We start from the raw sequence: 22714 nt of genomic DNA on the forward strand, positions 1-22714 counted from the left end.
CGATTTTGCGTATAACTCTAGTACAAAAAAAAAACACTCATCTTCACGTAGCCTCTGAAGTGACTGAAGAGTTACTTTCAAAGGAATCTGGAAAACGCAGGCCGAGCAGGTCAATAAGAATTTTATGTGATGAACAATGAGGGCGAAAATTTAACACTTGAATAAAATCAATAATGACTAATTGAATAATGGGCAAATACACTATCAAAATTTTGCTCTACAAAAACATTTCTCTTTGGAGCGACTGCCCCATCTACCTAAGTCTGTCGACAATGCCATGACCCAAGGATAACATCAGCAGAGAAAGCAGAACTTTAGAATCAAACAACCAACAGATCCCAAAGAATGTTCTCCTACCCAATGCTACACACTATGTACAAAAAAAGGTTGGCTATACCCAAAAATCTGCAGAAACAAGTCTAATCATTCATTACAGAAGTCTTCCTCAGCTGTTCGAGGCAAAAGAATAAGCTGTCCTTCTAAGTGCATTAACTGTAAATGGACTTTGCTTTCATAAAAGAATTAGATGGTTACTACCATGTCATGAAAGTGAAATTCCAAATTTATCAAGAACATTCCAAACCTGTCCTTTCAGTCATGTTTGTCCTCTGCCGCCTGAGACATCTATTATACCAATTCAATCACGATCTCCATAAACCTCATTCTGCTTCAAGCAAGCAGATGACAGTAAAAAAACTGCACAACAATCATTTATAAGATGGCATTTGCCATTTGAATTTTTTTGCCAACATCGAGAGAGTATCTTGGATCATGGTAAGATCGGAAGGTGTATAAAAACCTTGACAGAGAAGCGTGAATCGTGCCAAACTGGATGCATACATATGGACTTTCTCCTTCAATCAATGCATCCATCTTCCCATTTTTATGGTCGTAATCTTTCTCTTTTTGTTGGCACGATGCTTCGCAGAAATTCTCATTTTCCTTTTGGCATTTCGCATTGGATTTACGACAGCCATGACCTTTTCTTCCTGTTTTCTCTTATTTCTTTTCAACTTGAGGTTCTTCCTGATAAGGTTATAAACTTCCACAAAGTTCTCAGTACCCAAAATTTTCTCTATTTTTGCACAGGTATCTTCTGCCAACTTCTTGAGATTATCTGGTAAACAATAGCAATGATCAGAAATATTTCAGCCAGCATTGAAATAGAGGTGGGGGTGGTAAAACTAAATATGACGTGAAAGGACAGCTCGGGAAAGAGTAAAGGAGAAAAGTAATAATTGACAAACAATAGACATGCATGCCCACCAAAACAAAAATCAAATTATAGTAATAATAGAAATAACAACAACAACAACAAGAAGAAAAGAAGACAGAAGGTAAAGAAAATCTTCAACAAGGTATGGATGGATCAAGATTCTCTCTCGTAACTAACATGAGAGGAACATGATGAGAAGGACACAGCAATTAACAGGAGTCACATTCATTAATGCGTTTTGGTTTTTTGTCTGTCCCATAACATTAACCTCTTATGTCAGTTACATGAGAGGATCCTGATCCAGATTCAGTGTACAGCATTTTCTAGTCAGTTCGGAGTAACATCACTTCGGTAACATGCGTGCATATCACATACTTGAAACTTATCTACCATACAGGAAATCAAGGAATATAAGAAAGTAACATGCAAATTTTAAATACTTTGCTAGTTTTCAAAGTTAAGAGAAACTAACCAGCAACCACTTTTCCAGCAAATCCTTCAGAAACTTTATACAGAGGTAACAGGACAGCTTGTGCATAATGCATGCTGTCATCCTTACTGATCTGTGAGATAATGTTCCCATAACTTTTGAAGACTATTTCCATCTGTGTTCAATAAATGAAATAATAAATAATATCAATCACACGCACATTGATCAAGACTAAAGAATGCATATACAGAGATATCGTCCAACCTGAATATCATCAGTTTGAAGAACAATTTTCCCCATTTTCCTAAGCAACAAGAAGACAAGTCTATATCGGGTATTATCAACATTCAGCTGACTGTTATCTTCATATACAGAAGTGGTAAGAGATGAGGACATGAACATGCTTCTTCCTTTTCTTGAATCAATCAAGTCAAAAGCTTTCAGAAACCGCTCTTTCTCGTGTTGCTCAAGAGTAGACCAGAATGCTGGGGGATCTATGCACCCTATTTGCCCCATTAAAGAATGGACACCACAAATGGCAAAGACAATATTCTGGGTCATCACATTGACGTCGACATCTATGAGTGGCATTTTCAGTTGGCAGCAAAGAGAAGTAGCTAATAAAAATAGTCTGCTAGGATTCATAAGAAAATAACTACTGAAGGAGCTTTGATGATTTTCTCTGCTAACATCTGTTACATTTGCAAAGTACAGAGCTATCAGGCGAACTGATCTGTTGCGTATCCATGAGTGTGGGTGCAACATCATCTCACATATTGCTTCCCATATATCCTGAAATGCGTGGGAACAAAATTATGTCAGGATGCTCACTAAGAAATGGTAAACTGAAGGGTCTGGGAAGTTAAATGGAAATTTTTTGATCAAACAAAATTAGTTCTTGTGTAAAGGGCAGGGAAGAAACAGTCTACACTCTGCAATATGCAGCCATGGAACACAGCAGAACCACTTCGACTATGAAACTTTTAAGTTTTCTGTTACAATCCATAAAAGCAGTTTCTTGAAATTTGAGTCGCACTGTCCTTATTAACTTCAGGCCAAAACCCAAAATTAAAAATTGCAAACAGACTCCAATAAGCCAAACGAGCAATCTCTATGGTTTTCAAAGTTACAAATCATTTGAACATTGTATGCTGATTAATACTCTCACTCAATATAACCCATAATGGCAAAATCTTGAGAACTAATACTCTAGCAGAATCAATTAAATTCAGGTCGAAATTAGCATAGATATGGTTCAAATTAGAAATTAGATATTGGGTTGCCCAATTCTATTCTTCAGCTACCCATAATCAGTCATATTGCAGCCCATCCATGCTTTTCCCAGACAAAGCCCAAATCCTTTCAAGTTATTTACATAGAAAAAAAAACCTCCATCTATTCTTTCAGGGAGACAGATATATTGCATCAAAAACCATATGCATCTACATATATTTCATAAAACTAACATGACATAAGCAACACATTGCTATTTAACAAAGGAACTTACCTCGAGATCCTGTGCAAAGCATAAATCATGGAACTGATGAATCATCTTCTCTAACATAACAAGAGAATAGTATGCCTCCTTCCAAAAGGGAACGGTAGTTTCAGCTGAAAAGCCCACTTGACTGTTTGTGACTGCATCTATAGCAGACTGCAAGATGCGGAAACTCATTGGCAAGACACGGTCTATATGCTTATGAAATCCTTTCTTTACCACCTCAATCAGCAGCCCTAAAACCTGACCAGCAATTTCACATGTCAAAATCAGACTTGCAAAGAAGAAAATGGTAAGACAGTAACAAGTAGTATCATATTGAGTTATTTTCCACTGATCAGTGTAATCAAGGAGATAGAAAACAAAGATAAACATGAACTTGGGGCATTCGAGAGACCCTTACTCTCCCAAGACTAGTCCAAACCTTACCTAACGCTCCCTCTCTCTGTCCCCCTCCTATATAACTACACACTAACAAGTGTGATTAGTGTGCAAAGCACTACAATTCAGTTACTTGGGTTGTGATCCCCTGTGTTTCACACAAAATAGAGGTTTTGCTTCATCTTCAAGTTCTGCAGTAAAGATAAATGGAGGAGATGAAAGGAACTCAATAGTGAAAGGTAGAAATCTACGCCATTTATCTTATCAAGACTTAATGGAAAGGAAGTCAAAGGGGTTATGTTTCCGATGTGGTGACAAATTTCATCCTCTTCACCAATGCAAGGATAAGCAATTGAGATTGGTGATCTTAGAGACAATTAAGACTTGAATGAAGAAGGAGAAGTAGTGGCCATAGAAGTTGGTGAATACAACAAAGAAGAAGCTTTACAATGCAATGCTTTGGGGCTATTTGAAATTTCAAGCATCGTTCTTTCAGAAGTGAAAACAATAAGTACAGAAGGAAGACTTAAAGGAGTTGCTATAGTTGTACGGATTCATAAGCTATTTTCATAAGCTTACCCAAAAACTTGTCTAAGCCTTTATGCTGCAACATAAGCTCAAATAAGCTCTTCCAAGTTCCAAATGCAACAAAAGAACAATACACAAATAAATTCCTATGCAATTTCCTTTAAATCAATCAAACCCAATGCTTGCTTTTTGTAGTCTGTTGAGGTGCATTTTGTATATGCCACCCTTCCATTAACACGGCAGCAAGAACAGTTCAAACTGATTGGGTATCCAATACACTAACCACACCAGGGGCTGCAAATATTATCATAAAAACCCTACGCCTAAAATTTTAACTAAATGTTTTCAGAAGACCCCAAATAACCATGATCTGCTATGAAAATGCATATTACAACCAGATCCAAAGTAAAAATAATGAGATGACATGATATTCGGCATGATGATTTACAATCAATCTTATTATTAACAAAGCATTTAGAAAACATTACCTGTGCTGCAGCACCCCAAAGTTGCTGCTTGCCACCCAAATACCATGAAAGAGCATAATCAAGAATAGAATTAAGTGAATTAGGACTAATAGAACCAATGAGCTTCTTTATAGCAGCACCACTCATAGAACGAACAATATTATCATTATCATTGACCAAGCAAGCTACCAAATGGACAAATAATGTCTGTGATTGCTCATCCAAAACACTTCTTGGAAATTTGACGATAATAGCATGAATCATTTCAAGAATAGATTCTCGTCCAGTTGAATGCTCATACCTATACGAATAAAAAAATCCATAAGCCTAAAATCAATCTTTAAAAACTATAATTTTAATGTTTAAGAAACACACTATGCTGAAACACTTGCCTCAAATTTGAGAGCAAGAAATCCAGATGTTGTTGCAAGCGTTTTTCTGAAAGTCTATAATCAAGCAAAAACTGCAACAAAATTTTACTGCATTTCTTGCGAACTGATTCCATTTGACTTGTTACCATCAACTCAGCAACCCTAGTAACAAGATCATATATCTCAGGTACAACAAGCTTGCGGCTGACAATACCCTTTAGAAGTGATAGGGCCACCAATGATGGGTTCTTTTCAAGATCAAGAAAAAATGGAAGCTGAATTAGTAGATGTATTTGGTCTGAAGTAAGAGAAATATTAGTGTTCCTCAAAAGCACAGTCAGCAATGTCAAACAAGACTGCATTAGAGGACTGCTAGAGTTCACTGAACTCTGGGCAATATCCAACACCGCGGTCTTTACTCTCTCAGCATGTAATTGAAGGGATGGTAAAGGCAACTTTACTAGTACAGTAAGGCATCCAAGGCTAGCAGACAGGATATCCTCATACTTAGAGCACAAGCCATCACTTAATAGCTTGATAAAAGGATCTAGTAAGGATAAAGTATTTTCATCCTTTACATCTTGTTTCATACCCTTCATACGTTTATGCAATATCCTGAGACCAAACACTGTAATAAGATGGGAACACAATAAGCCACTGGCAACCACACGGCCTGTAGAAATTCTTTTACCATTAGTATGACTATTCTTATCATCCAATTTTATCAATTTATTCTCATGCCAACCAACTTCATCTTTTAAGCCATCATCAATGATGTTATGAATAAAGACAAAGAGATCAGTCTGATCTACAGATGGATTGCTTTCAATACCAGTAGCTATATGATGCAACATATTTTCCAACTTTCCTTTTACATTTGGTGTGACATGCTTCTGCAAATGAGCAGTCACAGGTGCAAGAAGCTTCAGTGCATAGCTTTTGAATGTTACATTTTGGGCCACCAATTTCAAGCTTTCAAATGATTTTTTCATCCTTGTTTCTTTCATTTTTGAAGCTATTTTTTCCACTTCCTTTTGCTCAGCAACATCTCCAAGAATGTCATTCTCTATCACAGAAAGCAGATCCTTCAAACAGTAATCTATCTTTCCACAAACTGGACTTGAAAGACACTTGGACAAAATAAAATTAAGAGTGTATCCTAAGACATGAAGTTCATATCCTCGCTTTAAGGTAGATTGTAAAACTTTTACAATGAATTGCAAGTATTCCAGTCCAAGTTCTTTCAAACAGGTAGCCAGAGCAGATCTAGCTTCATCACGAATGCTTTCTAGATGACTCTTTAAGAAATTTGAAATTCGATGAACAATAGTTGGAAGATACAAGTCCATAACATCTCCTGGAAGTAACTTAAGTAGTTTCAGAGCAGCAAGACTGACACTTACATTGACCCTTTCTGAATCAGAATCCAGCAGCTTCTGTATCTTTGGAAGCACGACTTTATAGAGGCAAGTCTGTATCTCGGTGTTCACGTCATGAGTACAAAAGTTGTCTAAAGTACCTGAAGAGACAGTGTCAGTTACCCCTGAGTGAGAAACACCACCCGAAGATTCCTTTGGTTCTTCACTGTGAGAAAGATCTGAAAAGTGAAAGTTTTCCAAAATAGAGCATATAAGGCGTAGGAAGAGTTTCTGCTTGTCTGGACTAGAGGACACTCCCCGAAAACATTTGATCAATAATGCATAGTATGACTTCCATCCCATCTGACCAGCTACAGAAGCAATGGTCTCAATGCATGCATTTTTCATATGTTCAGCCGTTCCTTCTTTCTCATCAAACATCATGTTGAAGAAGAGTCGCATTAACACTTTTTCTGTGACGAACTGGAAGTAAACAATAAAATGATTAGAATTTCAGAAACTATGAAAGATAATTTCACTTGAAAGGATTAATTTACTACCTCTGATAATTTATTCATGCATATAACATTCCTAAACCGTGACAATGCCTTCACTCTCTTACGGATCTGCAACACCGAAAGTAGTAAGACCTTCTGCAAGCTACTTGAATAACTCAAACAAAAAGTAAGGAACTAAAGCTAGATAACAAGACAATTAAGTATGGAAGTGTTTCTTATTACAAAATGTTGATGGCAAATGCATAATGAAATGTCTGGAATAAAAAGCTGCATAGTGCAAAAAATGACAAGGAGGGAATTATGAATAACAAAACAAAAAACTCCTTAGGCTATAACCAGAAGCATACCACTGAATCAGTTATATCGTCAAAAAAATTTGCTTCACCATCCTCATTGCAAAGGGCTGCAAGTGATTTAAGGTTTGACACGTCCGGAAGCTTCAAAACCATTTGATTTAACAGCTTCATCCATCCCTGCAATAATATCAAGCAGTGTAACATACAGGATTAAACATCATTCATTTGTAATTTAATCAGTGTCTGACTGTCTGTGTCTAGTATACTATTCCCATCATCCATGCTTTGCAACTAGGAATTGTAACAACTTGCCTACCTATATGTGACAGACTAGCACTGTCAGCAAGGAAGAGAGACATGGGAAAAAGTCTGAATATATAAACATATAATATGCCTAACTTCATATAACTAGAAATGCATACAGTCAGTACCTAGCACTGTATGATGATTTAAAACGGATGTAACCAAATACCTTTCTAACAGCAAGTAGTCCATCCATTGCATTTGCTATATGCTTCAAGAGAAATTTCTTTATTATGCGCTGGATGCATGATTTTGTCCAGCAAGCATCAGTGTTTTTAATTACAGGCAACTCTTGATCACTGCTTCCTTCTAGACAAAGGATGAGTGCAGAAAAATCAACAAAAGACAGCAACGAGCTATGGGCACTATAAATAAAAGTTGTTTCTTCTGATGACATGTCAAGCACACAATGCGATAAAATAAGTAATGCGTGCTCCACTTGAACATTTCTGAAGAAATCAATATTAATCATTCTGTAAGCATCCAAAATAGCATCATGATCGAGCCAACCCAAAGTAGAAGTTGCATTCAGCTGACGAAGAAGTTTTGCCTGCAGACCAAAAAATAGTAGACAAAAATTAAAGCAACACAAATGTGGAAAGTACTTTAGAAAGCAATGTGCATGGATAAAGAGAGACAGAAAGTAAGAATTACCACTGAGACTACAGATTCATCAGAAGCTACAAGGGCATCAAGAAGGTCACAGATTCTTAATCGCATATCCAAGCCGGCCGAAATATATAAAGGAGAAACAGCACTCAAAATTTTAGCAGTACTTCGACATCCTAATATTGGTATCAAACTTTGAATGACTTGCAAAACTTCAACACAGACATCTACCATATAACAAAGAGAATCTCAATATCAAGATAGAAATTAATATGGCAATAAACAAGGTAAGGATGAAAATAGAGCAACTGGAGATATAGGAGATTTTCTGACCTGAACTTTCGGGTTTCTTTGCCACAAACAGAAGTAGTAAGTCCACCAATTTCTTTGCCAACTCTTCCTCTTTGATGTACTTGGGTAAAAATTTGAAAACTCTTATCACTGTCTCCCCGGGAGATTTGATCAGCTTTCTGACAGGGAAGAAAAAGCAAAGAGCAACATAATGAGCATTCAAGTCCCATTCTCCTAAACATCTTACGCAAAAAAATAGCATATTGTTTCTTTCGGACATAATATAAAGTAAGAGCGATCAGACAAGAAAACATCCACTTACAGTCAGACTACCTATATATGGGACATGGTTGTTAATAGCGCGCGAAAGCGGTGGTGCATTGCGGAGCAAAGCCTCTCCGCGACATGCGGGGCGTAGTGGCGCAGATAGGCATCCGGGTGGTCACGAATGCTAACGCGGCTTGAATCGCAATTCGCAGCCATGGCGGCGCATTTCACAGCACAAGAATTATGGTTCGAACAAAAGGGAAGAAGGTTCCATTATTTACATACAAGCCAAAATGCCCTCAGAATTAGAACGTTATGGGGTTGGGGTTTTTTGGTTTCTTAGTTCTATTAGATGGGGGTACTTACGGTTTTACAGTTCTATTAGTGGGGTTACTTACGGTTTTTTGGGTTCTTATAACCCTAAAGAGAGCCTGAAAGTCAAATTAAGACTTGTGCAGCCTCCCTTGGACCGCCGACGAGCCTCCACGAGCCACCGACGTTCTTCCGGCTTCCAACTCCTATTTCCTCCTCCTTTTTTTCTCCTTCTTTGTCATCCTTCTTTCGGTGTAGCGACCGTCCCGCTATAGCGTTTTTTGGGCTCACTGCTCCACTCCACTAACCGGGATTGACAAGCCTGATATGGGCCACCAGCAGACGTTCATTCCTACAAATCCCACGCTCCAGATGATCAGCTCTAGGTGTGATTATCTGAAGGATTGCTCTAGACTCATCTGATCTCAATTATGGGGATACCCAGGGTGTAACAGCCTAATTATGCATTTATCGCATCTCAATAAGCACTACCATATCAGCCACTTATTCATAAGCTTATAGAAATTTAAGTTGTCAATCCCGACAGGATCCCGCAGGATCTCAGATTCCTATCCCATCCCAGCCATGCATTGGGACGAATTTTCCCATCCGATTCCAGTTCATTGTCCTGGCCAAAATCTCGGCCATACCAGCGGGATAACATCATTCCAAAAATGCCACCCAAATGTAAACATTGGGGGTTTTATTTAGGGTTATTTCCGAGTTTTCACGACAGAAAAAACCCTAGAGCTTGGATTTTGTTCAATATTTCCCTCTCTTCTACCCACTTCGACCCTCTTCTCCTGTGTTCTATCTTCGCAACTTCTCTTCGACCCTTAACCAGCCAGCGACCACCATGATAGGACCTCCAACCTTTCTCCGGCGAGTGTCACCTCTGTTCTACCCACTTGGACCCTCTTCTCCGCCATTCTATCCTGTATTAATCATTGATTTCGTATGTATATATATATATGCTATAAATCATACAAAATATGGACAAAAATTCACTATCCCGGCTATCCCACTTTCCAGGATCCTGCTATCCAAGTTCGGAGGCTGGTCGCAACGAGCTGGGAACTGGGATTGACAACATATATTGAAATAAGCTCAATAGAGCTTATAGGTAAAGTAGCTATTTTCATAACCTTAACCAAACACATGCTTAAGTATATATATATATATATGATATTTTAAAATAGGTTCAAACAAGCTCTTCCAATCGTACCCCAAGTCCATTATGACTAACATTATTTATGTTAGACTCCTACTCAGCTACCAACCATAACTAGCCCCTTATCAACTAGATGGTAAAAAAATATTTCTAGGACAAAGACTATGGAGGCGTTAAATGCAATTGCTAAACCCAATGCAGAAGCGACATATTGAGCACATACAGCCGTAACATGACTTAAATGGTTAGAACAAGTACTTCAACAACTAAAATTGGGAGAGCATAAGCAAATGGATCTAAAATACCTCTTGGCTGCATTATCACATCCAAATAAACAGCAAATGCTGTCCATAAGTCCTTTAATATTGGAAAGTAGAACTCCGTGGGCAGGACTGTCTTCAATGTCCAACTGATTGTCAAGGCTTAACAAGTTCTCAATAAACTTAAGAACACAATATATAACAGCTTCAGAAGCAGAATTGACAGATATAATTGAAAATATATCAGGTACAAGACTTTCTTTGCTGCATAACAATGGTACAAGTTTATGGTTTGCACTCATGGCCAGAAAACAAGACAACAGTGAACTTGGTTTCTCACTACTAGCAGTCTCCAGTTTGAATTTATCAATCAGTGGTTTTACTGAGGAAAAGAATCTATCCCACATATCAGAACCAAATTCATGTTCATCATACTTGTTGAGAACAAGGGAAATAATTTTCAGGCATAGAGATCTCATATCCTTGAGCTGCTTCAAAGTATTGCCAATCTGCACAAACAAATACAAAAATAGAATAATCAAATAAAACAGACAACACAGATCGTATGAGGCAAAAAGCATTTGACTCCGGCCAGTAATACAGCTAACCTACTCTTAGTAGCTATCAAGCAAGAAATAGAAAGGCAAAACAAGCCATATAGGAAAGTAACCATATGAATCTCTCATATTAAGCAGCAATGATATATACACACCTTCTTTTTTATACACTTCATTTTCACCTATTTTTATCTCTATCTCTCTCCTCTTATCATTTATCACATCTTATATTTTCTCTCTCTTACTTTTTTCATTTCTTCCTATCTCTCTCCTCCTCCACCTCATTCCACCTCAAAAATGAGGTGTCAACAAATAATTATTCCATATTAAGTCATGCATAAGTATTGATTAAAAAAAATACTACAGTACTATGCCAAAGTCAATTTTATTGAGACACACCAAATGTCAGTGTTATCACTATTAATACCAACATCAGATTCAGATATTCTGTGTTGTCTAAAGTATATTCAGATAGTTTCCAACAGATAAAAATGTACGTTCAGCATGAACAGAATATTACCAGGTTTTGATTTTCTAGCACATTGTCCTCAGCGGGAAAATTAGAGCTGGTGCTACAATGGTGTTCATCTGAAGGAAGCCCATTCAATTTTACATTGTCAAGATTTGAGGTACAGCTCTCCAATACCCGAACAACACTCCCAACCAGTAGATAAAGAAAAGGTCTAATATGCAATTCATCAAAAACTTCAACAATGTCTTCAATGACATGCAGAAAACCATATTTCTTTTTCCAGGATAGGGTTGCTAAACTGTCCAAAGTAAAATATTCTAATAAAGAAGATGCTTGAAATTCACTAGTGTAGCCTCTATGTGAAGTCCAAAACAAGTTAGCAGGCCCATCAGTTTTCTCTACTATTTGCAATGGTTTAATAAGTAATGCAAAGAAAAGTGGCAGCTCAACGACATCAAGGCCAGCTATAAAACTCAGAATAGCTTTCCGATGACAAATGCTTGCTTTCTGTCAAAATGAGGAGATAACAAATTATCAGTCTAGCAAGTAAAAAGCAAAAGAAAACCATGTCACATGCAAAAAAATAGGATGGGGTTCAAATTCAGTATACCTTTCGAGATGCAAGTCCTTTCAACTTTCTTACTTTTGGCATCAAAATACGGATAACTAGTGGCACAAGATAAGCCCGGTGACATTCTTCAACCCTTTCAGATTCTTTTTTAAACATTTGAGATTCTCTGGATAAACTCCATCTAGTTAGTTCATCTCTTAAATTCTTGGAACTAATCAAGTTTCTCAGATGCTCAGCATATGATGTAAGGTAGTCATCTTTCCAGATTAACAAGCAATCCAGAACTCTAATCTGTATTTCAGGATCGTCATCTTCAAGAAGCCTGTCAAAAACAACCGAAAAAGGAGAAAAAAAAGTATAAATAGGAGACCACCAGGTCTATCTAAGCAACTGACTAGCTGGCAAAGAAAAAAAAAACACTGCAGTGATATACAAGATACAATCAAACAGCTCATCAACCTATTCTGTAGAACCTCCTTCAGAAAATCGCTCAAGTAAAATGACTTGGAATTGTTCATGAGTCTCAACAAGTTTAACCATTCTTTCAAGATGGCCTTCCACTCCTTCCCTTTACAAGCACGAGAATCAAACAATCCCACACTGCAATTTCTTTTTGCAAAGGAAAAAAAACAAATTAAAAACATGGTAACATAAGTAAAACTTCAGAAGTTCACAAAGTTCAAAATCAAGTAACAAGAGAAGGATAAAATTCAGCAGATATTTACCTAAGATCAGGAGCGTTGTAGCCTAAAAACTTTAAGAATAACGGAACAAATTGCCTAGAGCGAGGTTCAATAACAGTTGGAATTTTTTGTAGCGCTTGCAGCAATGATGTCAATATTGTCACAGATGGCGTGCAATCATATGCACGATGGACAAAAAATTTGAAACAACCAAGTAGATCTGAAACAAGATAAACTTTATCACTAAACCAGAAGAATCGCAGGTCAATAATATAAAAAGAAATTTTACGGGTTAGAAGTTTACAAGATAAATATGCAAAATTTAATGCATTCCAAAAAAACTATTATCAGGTTTATCACCAACTAAGCTAAATACAAACAGAATGGAACTAACTATATTTTATCAGAATACTTCAAAATCACCAACCCAATTAACAATAAATTAGTGCCCAAATCTCTTACTTGAGACATCATGCATAGAAAAAAAAAACGGGGGGAGGAACAGCAATAAAATGTATGATGCCAATAGAGTTGAAACATACCAGTTGGCTGATCAAGAGAAGCACCATTGGCACAAACAAGCAAGTTACTAGAGGTCTCCATTATTGCTTGACACATTTCCAGATAATTGATAAGATTATCCCACACAAGTGAAAAATGTAGGCTAATCAAGACAGCAATGCATTCTAATACAGGATCCCAGAGGTAGCTAAATCGATTATTCAATATGCCAAATAATCCATTCAAAACAAGAGGCACATAAACATTAGGAATCCTTCCAGCAGATAGGTCCATCTGTATCTTGGAAATCAATCTCTGAATGCTTCTGCTTGTAGAAATTGAAATAGGAGTTTTTTCAATTAAGAGGAGCAACTGCAGAGCCTGTTATTTCACCAAAATACAGCACAATCATACTAAAGCTTATGCTTAGAAAAAAAAGATAATACCACAGAATATAAAAGATACATACATTGTTTCCTGCGCAATCCGCATTAGAAGCTGGAGAAATTTCAATTCTCCTTCTCTTCTCAGTGGGCTCATCCATTAAAGAATTTTCCCCGCCCAAAGATGTGTAGTAACAAAGTATTTTAAGTGTTGAAATGCGAATCTCCTTGTCTGAATGGCGCAAATTGTCAGCAAATATTGATACTGCCTCTGTAGTCGTTTCTTCAAGTTCTGGATGATAAATTTTGCACCCAGTGCCTTCCATGGAGGAACTATGATATACAAGTAAAGGGTTATGAAAGAACAGAGCGCCTAACTACAGATAAGATAAATGACTATATTGGGCTACTAAAGATTGGACCATGGAGTAACTATGATATAGAAGTAAAGGGTTATGAAAGAACAGAGTGCCTAACTACAGATAAGATTACAGACTATATTGGGCTACTAAAGATTGGAAAACATGAAGAAAGGTCTAAAAAAAGCACATAATTTTATCATAACCTCTTACCCATATTTGCATTCTAAATAACTAGCAACTGCCGCCAAAACTTGTGAAGATGTCTTGTACCGTTTAGCAAAACTTAGAAACTTTCCAGTTTCATCAGCTCCGATGTTTCTGTCACTGTACAGTCTATTGTATGAACCAAGTGAAGCACCTATAATGCTTTCCCAGGCTTTTCTAGATGTATCTGCAATGTAAACTAAAGATGAAAAGGCAAGAAACAAAGATACACAAAAATTAAATAAATTACATCTGATGTATTTTTTGTCTATGAATCATCAGCCATATGCTGGTTATAAGAAAATGATTATAGCAGCAATAAATGCAGCAATTAAGTGTAAACCCACAACCAGACATTTATTTTCTCAACACAGCCCAACCCAGATCAATCATCAATATGATACCAACCCCAATATAAGCAAGCACAACCAAACACATTAAAATCTAGACAAAATGGAAAACACCCACACACAAAATTTTTCAAGGTTGCTCATAAAAAATCATTGTTGAACTAATTAAGGAATGATTGAGTACCAGGTTTAACAGTTAGAAGCTGATGTATAGCATCCATGAGATCAACCAACAAGGATGGATTGGCTTCAACAATTGACATATAAGAATAGCAGTTCACAACTCCCCATAGCAGCGCCAACTTGTCTTCATCAATTTGACAAGATACATCAGAATGTGCAATATCGTTTATTTTTCTAATCCAATGACTGATGATCCCTTGCAAATGACTGTGTATTCTAGCTAGTTCTTTTGCACTTGCTCCATCAACAAAGTCCGAGTTTCGCATATCTGATCGCATTTTCTCACAAAAGGATTGTAATAAATGTATGGCCTCTTCCTCTGAAATCTCCATAAAGTCATTTATTGCACTAAAAAAAAGCATAGAAGTCAAACATTGCATTCAGACAGTACTAAAAGTCAACCTGTTTATCTGTGCGCAAGCCCAGCATTTAGAGGTTACCTTAAAACATGACTTCTGAAAGGAAGTAAACAAGGATCCTTCTGGAGCAGTTTTCTAATGAAACACAGCAAACTGGAACAAAAACTCCCTAGTGTTAAGAGGGTATAGAAATGAGCAAAAAGAATACCAATATCACAGTTTCACTGTCATAATTATTACCTTGGGCAACGTAATTTAAAAATTGGAGCCCATTGGAAAGCACACTCTGATATCTTTAACTTACTGCAATGACAAAGCCCTTCAAGAATGGCTGACATTAATTTCAAAACTTTATTAACAACTAAATACATATCTTCCTTTGACTCAATTGCTCCATGAGGCGTAATAAATGTACGCACAAGCAGGAGGACAAGTGCAAGCATAGGCTTATAATCTGCAAAATGTGAAGGAAGTTGAAATTAAAGCAAAAAGCAGAGAGACAATTCAAGGAACAATCTGAAGAAAAGAACATGTACAGCATCCTGATATCCAGCCTATTACATCACACATGAAAAAAAAATGTCAATAAAGTACACTCTTTGACCACAATGAGAACACAACTATTGTCAAGCCATTCGATAGCACGTGAACTCACCCAACTCACTCCTCTTTTAGTGCCCCATTAATACTTGTACAGTTGTACCTCATTTAGAAGTAATGGAGATAATCTAAAAGTTAAATTACCAAGCAAGGGCTATCAAGAAAACCAAAAGTGATGGCGTCAGTTGACCCACATACCAACCCCAGCTAGTGGGAAAATGCTTTGGTTATTGTGGTTGAATATCAAGAAAACCAGGAGTTACAATTTTAAAAGTAAACCACATGCGAATGAACAGTGAGCAAAGCAAACTGCAATAATGATGGAGGACAATCGTTCAAGTCCTACAAACACCACTTGTGGAGATAATCAAAAAGTTAAATTACCAAGCAAGGGCTATCAAGAAAACCAAAAGTGATGGTGTCAGTTGATCCACATACCAACCCCAGCTAGTGGGAAAATGCTTTGGTTATTGTAGTTGAATATCAAGAAAACCAGGAGTTACAATTTTAAAAGTAAACCACATGCGAATGAACAGTGAGCAAAGCAAACTGCAATAATGATGGAGGACAATCGTTCAAGTCCTACAAACACCACTTGTGGGAAGGGCCTAACCATATCATTCTATGCTTCAAGAGATTAGTCTCACATCCGAGGAGCATGGGAACACCCCAGGGAAACCCACAAATTAAAGAACAAAAATGAATAAAACAATGTAGTGGATACCAAAAAGAAACTTAAAATTTAATCTATTTATTGAATATAGGTTTGACATCAGCTTCCTGTAACACGTAACATGTTTATCCTTCTTGACTAGCCCAACTTAGCTGAAAAGACCAAAAGGAAAAGTTCAGTACAATTAAGTTTGGTGACTTACCAGACACCTTCTGCCCATTTCGGATCTTTACAGCTGAGACAAGCACGGATAAATTGTGTCTTAAATGCCTGTTGTTTCCGGAACTAACACATTCATGCACTTCTTTATATAAGCAGTTCCATACCAAATCCAACTCCTCCGGCTCCATATTCTCACATACTTTACTAAAGACAGATTTTACAATGTTCAAAATAGTTCTTGACTCTGAAATTGAGACAGATAGAGATAAGAAACCATGTAATCCGATACATTACAAGTCAATTAGAAACTTAATTATATGTATAAACAGCCACATTCAGCCTACACAGAGTAAAGGAATGACATATCTCACCAACTTCAATTATTTTTTTTACTCACCGCCCAAAAACTGTGTCAGAGGTCTGGAAGGCATTATGTTAGTAAGGGGAAAAGCAAATTCAAAATTGAGGTTTCCTGCAGAAATCAATCTTATCAGGCTCTCTAATATTTTCATTCATTAAGTTAACGCGGACTGAGCTTTCATTTAAGTTCTTTTTAGTTTTTATTGACATGGGCCCCATTTTTTAACAATGTCCTATTAAAGTGATGCATCGAATAATTTCGGTGTTAAAGAAAATTAGGAACAGGATCGAGAGAGAAAGAGTAATATAGGAAGACTCATACCCACATTGACTAAAGAATAAAGATACGTAAGTGTTTATATAAGAGTAGAGCAACCCTTGCCTCTAAGCTAGCTTTGGGGTGGAGTTAGGCCTAACGAAAGACGGTATAGAAGTGTATCTTACATTCGTTTATTGGAGACCACCCATACATATGGGCGGCCAACAGATTTTCATTCCTGCAAATTCCACACATCTAATGTCCAGTCTTGGGCGTGAGTGGGTGTGTTTTGAAATCTCACATTGACTAGAGATATGGCTAAATAAGTGTTTATAAAGGGTAGAGCAACGCTCACCTCTAAGCTAGCATTTGGGGTAGAGTTAGACATAAGTCACATAACCAAATTCTAAGATATATGTAAGGGTACCCCTAATGTGCAGGACCCAGATCCTAGTGTTAGTTAGAATGGTAGCTGAAGATTAGTTAGAGCTGAGCTGTCAGGTAGTTAGGGTCAGTCATTCTAACCCACAGCTGCATGCTATCTATATATTTATGATGTCCATACCCACATATTCTATAACAGAAAACTCATTAGGTTTATTCTCAACTCTCTTTAGACTCTAAAAAACATTTCATCTTTATATATTACTAATACCAAGTATAGGTGGAGCAACAATCACACAATTAGCATTTCAGCCAATGATCAAAATCTTGAGAAATAAAATGAATCAAAAATGAATTTTTTTAACTAGCAAACAGACTTGCCTTGGTCAACTTTATCATCAAAAGGATAAATTGCTTCACTTGTCAATATTTGCAATACCCGCTCTGCTTTTGAATGAAATCTTGATGAGTAACCTTTCATAATATTATAAAGCAATGCTTCAACACCATACTCTCGGTATGGAGATGGCTTCTTTGCTGCCTCAGCAAAGACTCTTTTAATTCCTGTCCCATGAAACAACATTAGAACTTTTGCAGAGACCCAAGCAAATAAAAGCATTATTTCAGAGCGAAGTAAGAACAAATATTAAACCCAGAAGCAATTTATTCCACAAGTCCTAGAATTTTAGTGAAATTGACAAAAGTATAAAAGACAAGATAGAAGAGGGGAAATACATAGCCACAACCATTACCTCTTTTGAGCTGCTCATCCGGGGCATTTCTCAGAACAAATGACATAGCCTCTGCCATGAATTGTTGAACATATTCCTTTTTGTAATACCTCAATTTCGCTGTGACCCTTGAAGAATCAAAGTCAAGAAAAACAACTTCAAAATTAGAACAAACTCATAATTCAGTACCACAAAGTTGGCAAAAACATACACAATCAGTTATCTAGTGAGTCTAGCTCATTTGGTTAGGAAATTCGCTAGCAAGTTTTTAGGTAAAGGGTTCAACATCCCTTGATAGAAAATCCCTTCCCCATTCTCTCTTCCCTTCTTCAAGCTTTCTTGAATCATCTCCAGAAAAAACCCGCTACTAGGTCAGAACCATCATTCCATACTTATTTTGACACTTACTAACATTATATTTCAAGGTCCAAGTCCTGTAAGCAATGTTGTGAAAAGCTAGATTCTACGTAGAATCGGAGAGGGGGTTCAAAATCGTATAATTGTATAATCGTAAATTGAATCGTAAGATTCTACCATAAATAGAAAAACAAAAAAATAGCATTGATATCTTGTAAGTCACATCATTTAACAAAAATTGGAATAAAAATTCATCAGATTAACATCCATATAAGTCATAATCTCAATCCAAAATCATAAGAGTACTAGAACATAAAATTAAAAGATGAAACAAAGACGTTGAAGAATGAAGGAAAACAAAGATGTTGAAGAATGAAGAGAAAACATAAGCGGAAGAGACCTAGATAGAGACTACAGAAAACAGAGCCTGAATGCGTGATTCAATTCACTCTACTATGAGTGAATTAAATAGGCAATTAGAGGCATGAAGGTTGGGTCACATGGGTTGATTTTTCGAAATATATGATCAGTTATTAATTCTTATCAATTAACCATTCAAATTTGGCAACTACAATCAATTAGAGCTTCAATTTCGAAATCCCCTAAATGCTGGGTGGTGGGTTGTTTTTTCCACAAAGTCAAAAAACTCTCTAGTTTCCCCAATTTTAGGAACCAGCTTCAAAAATTAAAAAAATACTAGAATCGTGAGATTCAATAGGATTTTACGATTTTACGATTAAAATCTAAGATTCTACGAGATTCCACCAAAAAAAGATTTTGCATGCGTTTTGAATCGGAACAGTGCTGCAAAATCGTAAAATCTTAGGATTTTACGATTTTGCTATAGATTTTGCTAACATTGCCTGTAAGGTTTACATACCTGCACATTTCTTGGTAGGCCAGCATCGTTTTACACTACCATCCCCCAGTGATGTTATTTTAATTTTGTTTTTCATTCAATTCTCAGACTTTGTTGTCATTTTATGACTCTGAAGGCTTAAATTAAACAATTTCATGTTTCCTGTGTCCCATTGGACTACATTAATATTTCACTACCTTGATATGAAAAAAACTTAAATGAAAGCCTCATTTTGTTTTATAGAAATTATGGTTTGCAGGCTGCTCATATCAAGAATTATAAGGGAAGATTGTTGTCAGCTACCTCACCCAACAAATGAGATAAACTTAGTGTAAAAAGTAAGTCCTTATCTGCAAATTAATCTTTGAGATTTAACAAAGAGGAACAGGTAAAGCCATACACATCCAATTCACGGTTTGCACAATAATTAACTTCATGTGGGAAAAAAAATACAAAATCCAGACTCCACTACTCACTTGAGCACATCTGATGGGTTGTGTACTAAATATTTCTGCAGATACATCATAATATATGACCATGATGTGAAGATCTGCAAAAAAACAAACATTTTCATTATCCACATTGAAAAATGGAAACAGCCAAATGAGAAAAGAACATCTCCTAACATGCCAATATGATAGGTTATACCTGCTCAATGATATCTGGCTCCCTATCAGCACCACTTTCTAGAAGAGATACTAAAGCATCAACAATTCTCGGAAACAGCCTAGCAAAACCCATGTACATACCCATATGAAAACCATCAAATTAAGCTTGGAAGAAATTTGACAAATGAAATAAATGGAAACCAAAAGAGCCAACATGGCAACATCTAGCAAAAGTGAGAAGCAACTTACGGAACAAATTCCTCTAGGAGATCTCTGGCTAAAGCTGCAATTAACCTGTAAATAAAAGGGAGCCTTGAGATTCATTTGCAACAGTTGCAAAAAAGTAGAAAGCCAAAAATAAATACTGAAAGAAAGAAAAAGATAAACAACCACCCATCAATTATATAGAACTCTAATTAGAGAAGCATACTCCTATGGCCAAATTTGGACACTATTACTACTAAAGCTCAACAGATTTTCACAACGGTATTCAATCACAGTCTGCATATGAAGTTACAAACAATAACTAGCCCTGACAGAAAAGTCGGAATGTGCCAATATTGTCAAGGAGGCAAAATACTTGTTCTGTCCACACAAGTTATGGTTTTCAAAGCATAGAATATGATTTAACATTAACAATTCGCCATGTAACACGTCACACTAAATTCCATAATCAAGCAAAACAAAACAATACTTAAAATAATAGCATACCTGAGAATCGCGTCAAGGGATAGCCTTGCTTCCATGTGCAACCTAGAAAGAAGCATTGATATCAATGTTTCCTTGTGCAACAGCACCAGGGGCAATGATTGTGTCCAAGGCATAATTTCTTCATACAGTGAGATGAAATCCTCTGCGGTGTTCAATTCCTGGATTTTGACAATTACAGAAAATAATTAATACCTGGGGCTACAAAGATGGAGATGAAGTAGTTTTCTACAGACAGTTGTAGTGGATCCTAGCTCAGTTAGTTATTAGTTAGTATGTTAGAAGTTAGCTAGGCAGTTGCATAACTAACTCCATCATAATCTGCATACATATAATTTCCCTACTCTCGTAACTGAATGTTTAATGTCTGTACACTGACGGTGTAAAGATTTTTTACACTGTCAACCAATCAGATTTCAAGGATGTGAGAAAATCTCTCTTTTTATTTAATTTCATTAATTAATTGATGTGGCACATCCTTGAAATCTGATTGGTTGACGGTGTAAACACCGTCGGTGTATGATCCTTTTTCTCATAAAACAGTCAATTTCTCTCACTTGTACATACATACTAATAAAAAGCAAGCTAATAGTTAGCACTTTTTTTCTTTTGTTACAAAGGGAGCGAGCGGCACACAACTTTTATCCTATGAGAATCAATTACATACAAATATACAATTGCAGCGCGCAGCAGAGCACAATAAAAATTCATACCCTCCATTCAATAAGGCAGTCTCTGAAAAAAGAGGAACCCTCAGATGGCTCAGGTTTGAGCTTGTGGAGGCTTCGATAGACGTCGATATCGATATCATCAACTCTCTCAGAGAATGACTTAAACTGCACAACATTCAATTAAATAAAAAAGCAATTAATACAATAAACAGGGTTTAGGGTTTAAGCAGTGTTGCTATATAGCATAAATCGGTTGAGCTTACAACAAAGCGACGGCGACCAGGGGATTTGTTGAGAGACTTGACAGCTTGAGCGTGTGACGGAGTCGCCATGTTCGAGTGTTGCAGTTGCGGCAAGCAAGGTTCCTTCAACAAGAGAAAGAAAGAAGGGAGGGAACAAAACCGACTATCACTTGATTTTTCGGTCAAAACCTATTTTTTCTTTGAGAAAGATGAATGAATGAATTATTTGAACCGGCCCAAAACAGAGCCCACCAAGCAGCTTCTTTTTTTTGCGCCTCCTTCTCCACACTACTGTGATGCATTGAAAGCTGCAAAGCGTGTAAAAAGGTGGGAGCCCTTTATGGAGAGAAATTTATGGGCATAGGTGGCACATTGATTTGATTTCGGTAGCGTTTAGTAACAAAATAGCACGACAGTGGGATGGCAACGGAACCCGAACCCGTGAGTCCGCCCGAACCCAAACCCGATTTTACGGGTAAACCCCGATATGATTGGGTTTGGGTTTGGTATTGGTGAAGCCCACACCCGAACCCAAACATTATAGATAAAATTGCAAAACTACTCTTACATATCATGTTAACAACTTAATTTGTTAACAATTTGATCAAATTTGAACATTAAGGTATCATATTTTTTGACAAAAAAGATATAAAATGTTTTTTCACAATAAAATAATACAAGTTGCATTTGTTTTGCAAAAAAATTTATACATTAATTTAAGTTATGACGTGAATTTGAGGGCTACAACAGGTTTGGGTTTATATGAGAGTTTGGGTTTGGGTTTGGGATAGGCAAAACCCGAGCCCACCCGACCTGTTGCCATCCCTACACGGAACAGAATGGAGCGGGACAATTATGTCTTGTGGGTTGAGTTTGGTATTTTTAAGTTTCTTTTTTTTTTATATCAGAAAGTTAAATTGCACCTTTTAGGATTGATCTTTGACCTTCGTCATCCAACTCATATGTCTCCTTGTTCTCACCACTTAAGCTATATTCGAGGACGGTAATTTTAAGTTATTAGAATATAAGCATAATTTTAATTACCATATATAAGCCTTCATGTTTAATATTTGATTGAGGATACAAAATTGAACTCAATTGAATATTACATAGTGTCCATTTGTTATTACTTATGTCATAAAATAATCACTTTTATATTATTTAAGTTGTTTGAGTATGCTTTTGAAAAAAAAAACAAG

The 22714-nt window shown here is 36.7% G+C and overlaps 1 protein-coding gene across 3 annotated transcripts; it reads right to left on the minus strand.

The window, feature by feature from the left end:
• Positions 1 to 157: 157 nt before the first annotated feature.
• Positions 158 to 21741, minus strand: LOC130722914 (uncharacterized). 3 transcript variants are annotated; one of them, XR_009014114.1, is made up of 32 exons: positions 21537 to 21741; positions 21316 to 21438; positions 20606 to 20763; positions 20144 to 20188; positions 19935 to 20013; positions 19763 to 19836; positions 18092 to 18198; positions 17721 to 17903; positions 16377 to 16580; positions 15142 to 15355; positions 14983 to 15054; positions 14544 to 14890; positions 14016 to 14196; positions 13530 to 13776; positions 13102 to 13441; positions 12602 to 12779; positions 12336 to 12485; positions 11916 to 12198; positions 11354 to 11812; positions 10322 to 10785; positions 8309 to 8445; positions 8021 to 8202; positions 7536 to 7916; positions 7115 to 7240; positions 6810 to 6875; positions 4913 to 6732; positions 4542 to 4821; positions 3154 to 3387; positions 1911 to 2438; positions 1689 to 1821; positions 800 to 1117; positions 158 to 696 (listed from the first exon to the last, which is right to left on the minus strand). XR_009014114.1 is itself a non-coding variant. In XM_057573801.1 (31 exons), the coding sequence occupies exons 1-31, from the start codon at positions 21603 to 21605 to the stop codon at positions 861 to 863; spliced, it is 8112 nt and encodes a 2703-aa protein (XP_057429784.1). In that variant the 5' UTR covers positions 21606 to 21740; the 3' UTR covers positions 158 to 860. The 3 variants fall into 3 exon arrangements, 2 of the variants coding, with proteins under 2 accessions (XP_057429784.1, XP_057429783.1); XM_057573801.1 differs by having other exon boundaries at positions 158 to 1117; positions 12336 to 12476; positions 21537 to 21740; XM_057573800.1 differs by having other exon boundaries at positions 158 to 1117; positions 21537 to 21740.
• Between the last annotated feature and the right edge of the window lie 973 nt (positions 21742 to 22714).

The sequence above is a fragment of the Lotus japonicus genome, chromosome 6, assembly GCF_012489685.1.
Source record: "Lotus japonicus ecotype B-129 chromosome 6, LjGifu_v1.2".
Classification (NCBI taxonomy): domain Eukaryota; kingdom Viridiplantae; phylum Streptophyta; class Magnoliopsida; order Fabales; family Fabaceae; genus Lotus; species Lotus japonicus.

What these genes read in the sequence shown, in the direction of transcription:
- LOC130722914 (XM_057573800.1), bottom strand. Translation starts at nt 21,605, where the DNA reads ATGGCGACTCCGTCACACGCTCAAGCTGTCAAGTCTCTCAACAAATCC. An exon ending in AGCCAGATATCATTGAGCAG is followed by an intron (nt 19,837 to 19,934) that starts GTATAACCTATC and finishes GTTTTTTTGCAG; the next exon opens with ATCTTCACATCATGGTCATA. An exon ending in AACCCATCAGATGTGCTCAA is followed by an intron (nt 18,199 to 19,762) that starts GTGAGTAGTGGA and finishes TGATTCTTCAAG; the next exon opens with GGTCACAGCGAAATTGAGGT.